At 33.0% G+C, this 13,890-nt stretch overlaps 3 protein-coding genes across 3 annotated transcripts; 1 reads left to right on the plus strand and 2 right to left on the minus strand.

Annotated features, from left to right (window-relative positions):
• Nucleotides 1-241: 241 nt before the first annotated feature.
• Nucleotides 242-3,008, plus strand: LOC143545995 (serine/threonine-protein kinase AtPK2/AtPK19-like). Its single transcript, XM_077037754.1, has 6 exons — nucleotides 242-1,125; nucleotides 1,215-1,297; nucleotides 1,389-1,509; nucleotides 2,117-2,290; nucleotides 2,391-2,498; nucleotides 2,581-3,008. Exons 1-6 carry the CDS (start codon nucleotides 550-552, stop codon nucleotides 2,881-2,883), a joined length of 1,365 nt encoding a protein of 454 aa, XP_076893869.1. The 5' UTR covers nucleotides 242-549; the 3' UTR covers nucleotides 2,884-3,008.
• Nucleotides 3,009-3,783: 775 nt separating this feature from the next.
• LOC143545997 (mannan endo-1,4-beta-mannosidase 6-like) lies at nucleotides 3,784-6,948 on the minus strand. The gene is made up of 4 exons (XM_077037756.1): nucleotides 6,462-6,948; nucleotides 5,933-6,127; nucleotides 4,900-5,234; nucleotides 3,784-4,282 (listed from the first exon to the last, which is right to left on the minus strand). Exons 1-4 carry the CDS (start codon nucleotides 6,918-6,920, stop codon nucleotides 3,850-3,852), a joined length of 1,422 nt encoding a protein of 473 aa, XP_076893871.1. The 5' UTR covers nucleotides 6,921-6,948; the 3' UTR covers nucleotides 3,784-3,849.
• Nucleotides 6,949-10,220: 3,272 nt separating this feature from the next.
• On the minus strand, nucleotides 10,221-13,462 carry LOC143545996 (thioredoxin H-type-like). Its single transcript, XM_077037755.1, has 5 exons — nucleotides 13,445-13,462; nucleotides 12,554-12,610; nucleotides 10,744-10,866; nucleotides 10,535-10,657; nucleotides 10,221-10,447 (listed from the first exon to the last, which is right to left on the minus strand). Exons 2-5 carry the CDS (start codon nucleotides 12,572-12,574, stop codon nucleotides 10,310-10,312), a joined length of 405 nt encoding a protein of 134 aa, XP_076893870.1. The 5' UTR covers nucleotides 12,575-12,610; nucleotides 13,445-13,462; the 3' UTR covers nucleotides 10,221-10,309.
• Between the last annotated feature and the right edge of the window lie 428 nt (nucleotides 13,463-13,890).

Consider the following 13,890-nt stretch of genomic DNA (forward strand, 5'->3'; position numbering starts at 1 on the left):
CTTTCTATAAATAGAACCATTGAACAATCTAATACTATAACTATAACATAATAAGTACGTAACAATGCATATTTGAAAGGTGCAATTTTTGAATAGTCAAATCAAAGGCTGGCCTTTTTGTGGTATCAATAAGGACTGCAATTTTCATCAATGGTTGTATATGCCAACTCGTGTTTGTTCGTTATATGACTTAACAGAAAAAAGTTGATACTTTGTGAAGTAATTACTTATTTAGACTTATTAATCACATGATTAGAAATAATTACTGATTTAGACTTACTAATCTTGTTTCATGTAAACAGAATTGACGACAAATCTTCATGAATTCAAAAACCCGCGTGGCATCAAACGTTTCCTGTAACTCGGGAAACAAGAACAACTCAAGTTACTCAACCTTCGTTTGCATTTTCTCAAACTTCAAGAACCCAATTGTTTACCTAAACTTTCTTCTAATTAAGGCCATTGGTAGAAGTCTTTCATCCGCTCGAATCTTGGTGTCATTCCATCCATAGTAATAAATTTTCTAGGCAAGTAATTAATATTTCCATCATGGTTTTCTCTCAATTAACCGCTTTGATGGAAGACAAAACATTCAAACCATCCAAGAACTATTTACACCTCCCTTTGAACCCTCCAGATGCCACGTCAGACAGCATCGAACTCGACTTTTCTGATACTTTTGGCCCTCTGCCAGCTCACAGAACTTCTGAAATTACAAACGAAACTATGTATGATGATCCGGTGGTCATCTGCAACCGGTCACATTCTTTAGTGGGCCCCACGCCACGTGTCAGCCACTTGCTAAACCTAAAGAAGCTGACTATATGTGAAACAGAGGAATTGGAGGATTTTAATGATGTGGCAATTGAAGGATTTGAGGAAAACCGTGAGAAGGTGCAGAGTGTTGGGATTGAGGATTTTGAGGTTATGAAAGTTGTGGGCCAGGGGGCGTTCGGGAAAGTTTATCAAGTTAGAAAGAAAGATAATATGGAAATATATGCAATGAAGGTTGTGAGGAAAGATAAAATTGTGGAGAAGAATCATGCTGAGTATATGAAAGCTGAGAGGGATATTTTGACCAAGATTGACCATCCGTTTATAGTCCAGCTCAGATACTCTTTCCAGGTACTTCTTATTCTAAAGTCTAAACTACCCATTTTGGTGTTTTCATATTTTTCGTGTAATAACATATTTATTTACCTTTGTGTTTGCAGACAAAATACAGACTTTACCTTGTTTTGGACTTTGTGAATGGAGGACATCTGTTTTTCCAACTCTATCACCACGGGCTGTTTCGGTGAGTTATTTATTCATTTTTCTATTTTTTTTTAATCATTAAAATCTCGGAGACTCAATACTAATTATGGTAACATTGGTCATGCTTTCAGAGAGGATCTGGCCCGTATCTATACCGCAGAGATGGTTTCAGCTGTTTCTCACCTTCATGCTAATGGCATAATGCATAGGGATCTTAAGCCCGAAAATATTCTGCTTGATGTGGATGGCCATGTATGTACTCAAAACATATTTTAATAATATTATCATAGCTCGAAAGTTTCAGGCCCATATTCACTGTTTTGGGCCATTCTTCGACCCAAAGTTAGGCCTGTGAACAAACCAAACAGACACGAAAGGGGGGCATGTTCATGTAGACTAAATTGTAGTGGGTTATATTTTAGTTTCATAAAATAGACTTAACTAGTTAACTAGAATGGAGTATGGACCTGGAGATTAAAATGAATATATAAACGAAAATTAAACAAACCTAAACTAACGAGCGTAAATGAACGAACGTATATAAATGATTAATGAACAAGTGTAAGGGCATGTGTTCATGTTCGTTGTTTAACTTGAACAAGAACTTTTGTTCATGCTCATTTGTTTATTAAGTAAGTGAACATAACCAAACTCCCTACTGAACGGTTCACTGAAGTTTGCTTCATTTACAGACTCAAATTCATCATATTGAGCCATGCTATTTGGTCCAAAATTTTCAAGCCCAAATGATAAAGCGATGCCTAATGGTTTTTAAAAACCAAAAACTGAGCTTTTGCCTTTAGCCAAAACTGACCTGTGAATCCAAATATAACCTATTAACATGTGCTCATTTTCTCAGGCTTTGCTTACCGACTTTGGGCTGGCAAAAGAATTTGACGAAAATACAAGATCAAATTCGTTGTGTGGGACGGTAGAATACATGTCACCTGAGATTATTCTTGGTAAGGGACATGATAAGGCTGCTGATTGGTGGAGTGTTGGAATCTTGTTGTTTGAGATGCTCACAGGACAGGTAAACAAGTTATTATAATGTCATTTTCGTTACCAGTTAGTTTTACTGAAAAAACTAATAAATGATGTTTCTCACTTATTAAATGTTGCTTCTTGAACAGCCACCATTTCATGGAGGCAACCGAGAAAAAATACAGAAAAAGATAACTAAGGATAAATTAAAGCTACCTGCATTTTTAACAAGCGAAGCACACTGTTTACTGAAAAGGGTTAGTAATTTTCTTTTTACCGTTTTACTAATGACATTTAGTTTGACTTTGACCACTAAAATCGACATACTTCTCTTTGTAGTTGCTGCAAAAGGATCCAAGCAAGAGGCTTGGAAACGGGCCAACGGGAAGTGATGAGATAAAGCATCACAAATGGTTCAAGCCCATTAACTGGAAAAAGTTAGATGCTCGAGAAATCAAGCCCAGTTTTAGGCCCGAAGTTGCAGGAATCCAATGCATTGCTAATTTTGATAAAAGGTGGACCGATATGCCCCTGTTGGATTCCCCTGTGTCCAGCCCGGATGCTGCTGCTAATCTTTTTCAAGGGTTTACTTACGTTAAGCCCGCAGCCTCGTTTCTCAGGAGAAACAGCCCGGTCTGCTAACTGTTTCTGAGTGTTTTATGGATTTTTATTGTGAAACTTTTTTTATTTCATTGTCATGTTGGTTACTTTTTACTTTGTTTTACATTATTTTGATGATGTGTTCTGATTGTGGATTCTGGATTATAATGTGTTTAATTACTACCCAACTTCTTTTATGTTTAGGCTTTATGGTTATTTCTAGCTAATGTCTACACAATTGCATAGAAGAATGTGATTTCCATTACAGGTGTAAACGAGCCGAGCCTGGGCTTTCCAAGCGTGGCTTGTTTCAAGCTTTAGCTCAGCTCGTGAATGGTTTTTTTAAGCTCGAGCAAAGCTTGTTTATTATTTATTAATTAATTCATAAACATTCTTAAAACTAAATTTTTATAATAATAGTTGAAATAATATATATTACATAGCTACTTTTATAATAATTTTACCAAGCTTGCCTAAGGTCGGGTTTGGCTTGTTTATTATTAATTATTAATTAATTAATTTATTTACAATTTTAATTACTTTTTATATATTTATAATTAAAATTTGTATATTTTTTTATCATAATTTGATATATATTAATAGTCATTATATAAAATATATATCAAATAAAAATTATATAAACAATATCCATGTGTAGGCTTGCTAGCTCAAACTGATTAGCGAAGCCCGAGCTTGGACTAAGGTTCATTTATTAAACAAACTTATTTTAGGCTCGGCTTGTTTAAGCTCACTCTATTTGAGCTTTTAGCGAGCTAATCTTAAGTAGGTCACAAGCTGGCGGCTCATTCACACCCCTATTTTTTTTATTGTGTATAATCACCTAGTTTTGGAGTCATAAATCATAATTATATCAGATGAACACCACACTATAATCTATCAAACATCAGTATTATTATGTAAAAACATCCACAAAGTAGCACACATATGCATATGTATATCTCTGTATGTTATATACACATCTGCAAGCTGAGTCCTTGTTTTCTTTCTTTAAAGCTCATCATGGTAGTGGGACTCATCAAGCCCGTGCCGCTTCTTACAGCCCCAACGGCATTTCCATTTACACAACGAGTTGAAAAGCGTAAGCCTCGTCGAGTGTCTCGATATAATATTAGAAGTGGAAGGCGATTTAGAGAGAATAATGGCGTACCCATCGTCCATATATTCGGTTCCATCAGGAAACACTTGCCATAAAAGAGTGCCACTTCCACTCCCTCCTTTTCTTGCTGAATCCAATAGAGTGTTGTACACTGTGCTTATCATGCTGTCCCTAAATGATGCATTGTAACCGGGGTCTTTTGTAGATACACCAAACTCACTGAAGATCACTGGCATCCCTAAATATTTCTCTGCATCATCAATGTGTGATTGCATCCATGATCTCGTGAATGTGATATGCGCGTCGGTTATTGGTGGTGAAATCCTTCAAAAATACATATATTATATAAGCTGAATGATATGATGACTAGAACATTAGGCTTGTAAACGAACTGAATGCACATGAATAGAGTATGTTTGTGTTTGTTCGCTTAAGTTTAGCTGAATAAAGGATCGAACATGAATAACTAAAAGAACAGGGTTTCATGTTCGTTCATTAAGAAAACAAACATGTTCGTGCTTGTTTATGTTCGTTTGTTAACAGTATAAAGAACAGACCGTAACTGTGCTAAAACTAGTTAAAAGTGATGTGAAGAACAATGCGTTAAGCCTAAAAAGTTATTAAAATGATAATAAGTTGTAAAGGGCCAAATATATTTGATGAATATGTTAAGAACGTAAATAAATGAACTTAAACAAATGTAAACCATCCAACATAAATGAACGCTCATGACCATAAATGAATGAACGAGCAACGTGTTAATGTTCGTTTGTTTAACTAAATGAAGAAAACTTTTTGTTCATGTTCATTCATTTAAAAAATAAACAAACTTCCAGCCGAACGGTTCACAAAATGTTCACTAAACATTAAGTTCGTTTTAGAGGCCTATAGAACATCTTGTTTGTTATCTAGAGAGCTTTTTAACTTTTGAGTTGACTTACCAAGAGTCAGCGTAAATATGAACCGAAGCAAAGTCAATGCCCAGCGCTTGATGGTTTCTGATAAAATCGGTTCCCACCTGTTGACAAGCGGGATTCGGATTATATGGTATCTTGTTAGGTGTTGAAGGACCGTAAAATCCTTCAAGACCGATCTCCACTAGATGTTTTGGGTCAATGGTTTTGACATAATACGCCATTTCTTCAATCCATTCCTGTAGTTTATCTCCTGAAGGATCTGATGGACATCTAGCTTCATTCATTAACTCCCAAGCGAATATAGTTGGATCATCTTTGTATGTTGTGTTGGTTATTGTGTTCACTCTATTCAGCACAGTCTAAATAACCAAAAAAACAATTTGAAAAATATTTATGATATTATCCATGCAGGGTTATAAACAAGCCTAGCCAGTTTGTGAACGGGCTCAGCTCGTTTATCTTGATGGGCTGAAATGTTGAGCTCGAGCTTGGGTCGTGAACAGCTTGAGCTAGCTCGTTTATTTTTATAGTCTTTAAAATTTTTAACATATGCTTAATGCATAAAAAGAACATAAATACGAACACCACTGACTTTAATAATATTAAACTTGTTCATCATTGATGTTAAAACAGTAAATAGACATTACTTATTTGTCTAAAATAACAGGTCACTTGTAGAAGAAACAAAAAAATCAGTATTTCTTTTTTCAATTTTAAAAATTTTAAAATATATATAAACAAAATTCTTTTAAAAACCTAATGTGTAAAAATGAAAATAATCAAGAAAAGAAAAGTATGAATAATTTAGTTTAACCATGATAGAAAACATTAAATAATTTATGTTTGCTCTTTTTGTTCTTGCAATAATTTAGTCTTTTCTAATGAATCTTCCCCTATGTAACAAGCGAGTTGCGAGCCAAGCCGGACCAACCTCCGCTCCGGCTCAGCTTAGCTCAGCTCAACTTGTTTACAAATGAGATTTTTTCAAACAAGTTACGAACTTTTTGAGCATCCCAGTATCCATGATCCAGTGAATGAGTAAAATTTAGAAACTTGCCTTAACATGGGCCTTATAGTAATTTTGAAGAGTTGGGTGAGTGAAGAAATCATCCTCATTGGTCAAATTCAAGCCAGCTTCATTCCCCCACCTCACATATTGAGGCTTCCCACCATAAGAATCCCAATTATTGGTCAATGACAGTATTAGCCTGATCTTGAACCTCCTTGCTTCACTCACCACAAAATCCAAAGCCTGTAATCATCACTCAAATACATGATCATATACATACACATGCACATAATAATAATAATAATAATAATAATAATAATAATAATAATAATAATAATAATAATATTTACCATTCCTAACATTTATGTTTCAAAAATTGTTGCTTTAATATTTACTTCCTATGTTTTTTTTTGCAAATATTTGAAAATTATAATTATCTCTTATTTTATTATATAAAAAAACGTTGGTGTTCGATAGGCTTATTATTTATTGTATATCGAGTATTATTAAATATGTATTTTAATTAATTACCCATATAATACGCGGGTCTCAAACTAGTATAATATAAAGAAAGAACCTTGAAAACATCTTCATCATAAACAGAAGGTTTCTTCTGAAGCGCGCGCCATTGGCCATCATTGAAAGCCCATGTTCGGCACACGGTCATTCCCACACCGGATGCTTGTTGAAACAACTCAGTGACTTTCCCACGAGTCGAAGCGTCCACAGCAAATGTCATTAACCAGTAAGTGTTGAACCCGTTGACATAAAACGGTTGGTCATTCACCACAAACTGGTTCCCATTTTTCTGCACCAGTGTCCATGGTTCATCATCCATCTCACCCACATCATCATCCATCCTGCAAAAGAAAACCACAATGTCAATAGTCATATTAATAAATTTTCCTTGACTTTTGCTTTTATGGTACCTATGTTTATAGACATGGTCTTCATTTAGACAGTTTATCAAAATGTTGTTGTGCAAGTTGTAAACTAAAAGAATAACCAACAACAATATGGTTTTGTGGGTATTCATTTGATGTTTTGTTTGGATTGTTTGGATTGTGAATGAGTTTATGATGGATCAAATTCAAATGTATATATAATAATAATAATAATAATAATAATAATAATAATAATAATAATAATAATAATAATAAGATGGTTTGATGTGATTGGGATGATGGGATGATGATCAAGAAAAGTGTGGGAGAGGAAACCATTTTGCTACCTTCAAAGCTAAGATGTGTATATGATATGTAATGTAAGATGGTGTTATGGGTTTGGTGCTATCTCACACACACAAACACTGAGTCATGTTTTTAAGCAATCTTTGTAATGTGAATTAACTATAAAAGATATTGGTTGTATATCTTTGTCAAGTGATTTAGAGAAAGAGAAAAGGTGATAACTGAAGTGTTAGACTAATGGTAAAGTATTTAAAGCCAAAGTGAATTATATATTTGGTTTTTATTCAGTAGAGTTTACTATTTGTAGGGTTTTGTACAAATTAGGCCGTTACAAAACTGAGAAAGCGAAATTCAAACCGATTAACACACTCCTTGTTAAAATTTGTGTTTTTCAGTTTAAACCTAAAGCGAACTGTTTGATTTTGCCAACTCTGAATTTGGTTTTCAGTTTCGACTGAAAAAATATTTATACCAAGAAAACCGAAACCATACCAAAATGAAATCCCTAAACCATGATTATGTTTAAGAATAGGTAATCAAAGTGATTAAGCCAATAAATAAAACCAAATGACAATAATTTTTTACTTTGATTTGATTTCTTATCTTCAAAGTTTTGATTTCAGATTTAAGAGTTTTACTAATGATTTGAATCACTATTCAAGTTCATAACCGTTAAAACCATACCATAAACACATCATCAGATGTCATCATATCAAAGTTGAAAATTCGGTAGCATGTATTAATGTGTCTTTAGGGATACTTTTCCTGTTACTTCAAAGGCTTCTCCATGTTTGAGTGAGAGTGATGAAATAGGCAATCCATTTGGGGATGAAAGGAGTAAACAACTATCTTACAAGAAAGAAAATACAAATACACATAGAGCACGAAATTTAAACACCTATAATTGCAAGGAACAAGAAAATATTGCATTCACAAAGTTTATAAAATCCACACAAATGTATACAATTATGAACTTAAATTCCAAATTTAATAAATTAAATTACTTTTTACGTTTTTTTTATTTTATAAATATTTAGCTTCTTATTAGAACCTCAATTACATAAATATCATCATATCATTACATCAAGTTTCTTTTAACATCAAAATCATATATAGAATGATATAATTTTTTTAACTATTGTTTGAAACTACCCCAAACAATACAATAATATATTATATGATTTTACCTGATCATGGAATCGTCTAACAAGTTTGAATTCATCGGTTTGCTCTTCCCTTCTACTTCTTCTTCGAAAATGGCTGCTGCATTTAGACCGCTATTATGTAATATGAATATATGAATTAGATGATGGTCGGCTATGAGATCAGCATACGAGAAAACAATTTTTATTTGGAAATCATGCTGCATTTAAGATGTGGGGCCTATCTTGAGTGTATGTTGGATATATAGTTGGGCCTGTATCTATGAAAAAATAAATAGAATTTTAAGGTTAGAGTAAAAAAATATTATTTTCATTACTTAGAAGGTGTAATATATTATTGCTTTCTTTTGTTTTTTATTATTGTAAACTAGGTTATAAATTACCGGTGTCTTACACATATTAAATAATAAAAACAATATAATTCATAAAAAAGGCATTTTAAAGTATTTAATTTGATACAACTAATGCCCGTTTTATACACTTTTTATATTAATATAATAATACGTGGTTTAGGTTAACATAGACCACAACAAATACTAAAAGATTTCTTTCGATACCGAGGTTAAACAAAACTATCAAGTCCAACACGTTTTTCAATTTACAATCAATAGTTAGAGAAAGATCTCTTACCTTACAATGAGTTACACGATCATTTACCTTGAAAAGTTAAAATCACAAATCTATTTGTTTTATTTTATTTCAAGCTTTCTTGAAATATAAAAGTTGAAAGGAGCACTTAATCTTTTTTCATAACATCAACCCACCAAAAGGAAAAGTTGAATTGTTTTTTGACTTTTTGGTTTTTATATATTTGAAAATTTCTTCATAATTTGATGTTTCTTTTGCTGGTAAATTTACATTACTGAAGAAAAACAAAGGAGGAGAGGGGGTCAGGGTCCCAGGTCCTCAGTAAGCTTCGCCCTTAAATACCGCCAAAACCCTTTTAGTATTAATTTCCAACTATTCTTTACTCATTTGTCGTCATTAACCATTAAATATAGAAAATTAGAAACCATAAATAACAATAAATTTTATTGGCTTTAGAAAATTGCCACGTAGGTTTCATGATTTGCATAAGAGAACTCAAGTTTTTTCCTTTTATTTAGAATTTAGCCTCATAGGTTTCTTGATTTGCACAAAGCCTCCAAACCTTTTTTCAAAGTTTTCTTAAACCTTTTGTTTATTTCTTTTTCGAATACTTTTTATTATTTAATTTCTTTTAATTTATCATATATTTAACTAACCAGTTTCAGGAATAGACTTACTAGTCACTAATTCATAAAAGGTTATAAATAGGCTATCTAACTATAGAGATGTTGGAAAAAGTCCCCATCTTTTTATTTTGTTTAATTTACTTTAAATTTAATAAAAATTACGAAAGCTAGTTGTTTGTTGGTTGATAGATAGAGCCATAGTTAATGGAGCTGTGGTCATTCTTACAATTCACATGTTCAAACATGACATGATCCCACTTGAGTAGTTGGCCGGTGGTAGAGACTTAGAGTCTTAGATCTCTTGGTAGAAAGTCGTTCAATCTTGAATATAAAATTACCTTTAAAAAATGGCATTCAAAAACAAAAATATATGACACAATCTCAAAATAATATCGGGCATATATCCCCGTGCTGGCATAAACACGATCTCTTAACCTGAAAGTTATTACTTTTAACAAATTAGTCAAGTCTTCACTCGAATTATTCTATAAAAAAAATTATTAAAATAAGCAAGTTAACCCACCAACCCATGAGATTAACCTAAGACCAACCCTTTTAGCTAAGCACATTTAATCCTAAACCTTTTAGACCAAATCCAAACACGTAAATGTAATAGTCAACACGTATTATTCAGACGCCAGAGCGATGTCTTTCGCATGGGTTGTACTAGAAAATGCATTGATCATCTGATGATTTGGAATTTAATTCATTACAACTTATGCATTATAAGTTAACAAACAATCTTACCCTCTAAAAACTCTCACTCATACGAATAAAATACAACAGGCCACATTTAATAAAGCAAATATGTTGAATGTAACATCAACCATGAAACACACAGTTTATGGTTATGGTAACTTATTGTGAATCAACAATGGAGGTTATTTTTTTCTGCAATTCAGGCTTGTTTGCTCCCACAAGTTTATCAAATTGTTGGCCATCTTTAAAGAAGAAGAATGTTGGAGTAGCCTTTACATCCATTTGAGTGCTAAACTCCTGTATCCATATCAAATTGTATCACTTTCAAAACCAAGGATAGAATGTTCATTTCACTGTAATGTATATAAGTAGTGTAACTCTTACCTTTAATTCATCGACGTCTACGGTCAAAAACATAAGTGAAGGATACTTCTCTGATAACTCAATGTAGTGTGGTGTCATTGACTTGCATGGACCACACCAAGATGCACTAAAGTTGCCAATCACCTATTATTATTAAACATACAAAATAAATATAACTTTTACATTATAATGTAGAAATGAGTTAGTTAATATATGGTTTACTGGCTTACTATTTTGCCTTGTGCCTTTGCTTCTGATAGCTTTTGGTCCCAAGCATTTTTGGTGGTGATGAGAGTCACATTACCGCCATCAAACTTAGTATGAATGTTGGTCTCTTCTTCATCGGCACGAGGCTACAAGTGCCAAATTACATGGTCAATTCAAAAACTAAGGTTGTATTTGGTTATAAGTTGTAACAATCCTGCATGTTCTTTTTGTGGGTTCATCTTAGTTCTTATTCACATCACATAGAATAGATGGGATCAATGACTACATGTTTACTTCTCACATCATATAAAACGGACCATAATGAAAATGTTAATGGCCATAGTGCTGCAACCAGAATCACATGTAGGCATGTAAACGAACTGAACATTAACAGTTCGTTAACTGTTTGGCAGGAAGTTCGTTTATGTTAGTTTATATAATAAAAAAACAAACATCAACAAAAAGCTTTGTTCATCAGCTAAACAAACGAACATGAACACATGTCTCATTCGCAAATGTTGTTTACATTCTTTTAGTTAAATTCGTTTACGCTTATTTGAAATCCGATATTGGTTCTAAACTACTAATCTATTTTTCTTGATATCTTAGTACGTCATTTTGATTTTGATCTCGTTAACCTTCACTAACCTAGGTTCGTTCATCTATGTTCAGTTCTGTTTGTTCATTTACGTTTGTGAACCATTCGTTTATACCGTTAACGACGAAACAACAACAAACACAAACATGCCAATTTTCTTAACAAACGAATAGGAGCAAGAGAAACCAGTTCGTTTAATTGTTTCTGTTTGATCATTTGCTCAGCTAAAGTTAACAAGCAAACATGAGCAAGCTCCGTTCGTATTCGTGCGCTCATGCAGTACGTTTACAAGCCTAAAAGCTTGTAGAAAATATCTTCAGAGTTCTACCTTCAAATCCCTATGACTTTAATATATAAGCAGTTTGTCAATACTGCGATTCGGATACACTTGTAAAAGTGTAAAACCTCCTGAATCTTTCTTCTATAAAATCTAGGAATAAGAAATTAATAATAATTTTGTAATCTGGTCTTTTGATCAGATTATTTGTAAAGAGTAAAACATTTGACTTACTTTTAGAGGTGACCAAGAATAAGCACTTAACTAGAGAAAATTTTACACTCTGAAGATGTAGATAAGATAACCCTACCCTACTGATGATTTTGACTTGTGATTCATATCAGACTTTGACTTGTAATTTTGAGGTTTTTTGATAATTTTAGCACAAATAATGTTTAGTATTAGATGGAGGACAGTTTGTGTAACTATGCTTATTACATAATTCCTCTTTCATTCAAGGTTTGTAGTAAACTATTACACCATGAGCTTACTTGCTGCTTCACAAAACAGCAGTCAACTGGCACAAGTTGGACGCTGTTTTGTGAAGCAGCAAGTAAGCTCATGGTGTAATAGTTTACTACAAACCTTGAATGAAAGAGGGATTATATAATAAGCATATTTACACAAATTGTCTGCCATCTAATACTAAACAACTAAACATTTTCTGTGCTAAAATTATCAAAGGACCTCAAATTACAAGTCAAAGTCAAGTCAAAGTTTCACATTGATTTTCAAGTTTTTCATGAATCTATGGGGCTAAAAGTTATATCTTTGTTATTCACATATAACATCTGAGATCTTAGATGACCCAAAATACACATCTTCCACTCAACCATGGAAGCAAATCATCATGATCATGATTTCTCTTAAAAATCGTTATTAACTGAACAACTGGTTAACTGATTAAGGAACAAACAGTTGAGAAAATGTTTAGTTCTTTGGTACAAGGAAAACTCACCGACGAGCAGCAAAGCCCCATTTAGATGTTTAAAAAAGCAACTGCAGTAGGTTTATCCTGAAAAACAAAAGAAAACAGTTAGCACAATTCACATAACCAAGCAGAACACAACCTCGAAAAAAACAGCACATTAACAGTCTAAATAACAAATTCAAGACAAAAACCGATAACACTGCAAAAATCTGCATATCATAATTCATAACCATCTACATCCTGATTGGAACTTCAGTGCTAAATTATTTACACATTCTCAATCCAAACTGACTGATCAGTAGACGTTATCAACAGCAAATTGCTACCGATATGCATTTCAAGAAAAAAAACAAACAAATCGATTAGAACTCTAGTCCTAAATTACAAATCTCAGTATATAAATCATCACAGAACAATAATAAACTACACTACGCACAAATTCAACGGTTTAACCTAAACTAAAACCCTGCTGGTGAGCAATAACCGAGCCAAAAACCGACGAAACCAAACCAAAATTAACCAATAACTGAAATAACCGAAATTCAGTTATTGGTTACTTTGTGTACCTTCGGTTAACTGAAATTAACCGAACTATTCATATTTTCACATATTTCCAGCTTTTATACCTCCATTTCATGTTTTATGCCACCACTTTATCGTGTATTTAAAAATTAAATTTTGGTTATTTACCGAATAAACCTAACAGATTAACCGAAAACCGATTGGTTAGTTTGGTTGAGGCTAACAACCGACCGAACCGTACACACTACTGTGACACTGTCAAGACCTAATGAATATCAAATTACCAACAGTCAACCGACTAACTTCAGATTTAACTCAAAACATTCGCGTCCAGTTAGAAATTAATAACCTAAAAAGCTGTAATAGCTTAATAATCGGATTGGCGGGAAGATATACCTGAGATTTGAAGTTTCCTTCCGGCAACGATTGAAACAAGTTATAAAGCTTACAGAATACTTTACTTGTTGAAATTAGGTAGGTCATATAAATACTGACTTGCTTTTGAAAAGTCCAAGGGTATGAAGTGATAATATAAGGGGTCTATTTTGGCAACTCTGTATATGGTGTTGGATCATTCATCCAGAACCAGAAGTATTGTTGATAAAATATACAGTGGCCTGTTTTGACAACTCATTATAAACGCTTTTATACTGTCATCATATGATTTATTCTAGAAGTGTGTATTGCTTTTTATTTTTTTGTTGTTTTATGCATGTGACAAAATGTGGGACCACTTTTGAGAGCTTCATTAACATATATACCGCCCAATAATTCATTTTACCCGAATTGTTTGTATTTGCTTTGTACAAATTTCCAGTGGCGGATCCACACATTTTTTTAAG

This window comes from Bidens hawaiensis, unplaced genomic scaffold, assembly GCF_021521415.1.
Source record: "Bidens hawaiensis isolate Kalapana, Puna unplaced genomic scaffold, B.hawaiensis_p1.1 tig00014140_1, whole genome shotgun sequence".
Classification (NCBI taxonomy): domain Eukaryota; kingdom Viridiplantae; phylum Streptophyta; class Magnoliopsida; order Asterales; family Asteraceae; genus Bidens; species Bidens hawaiensis.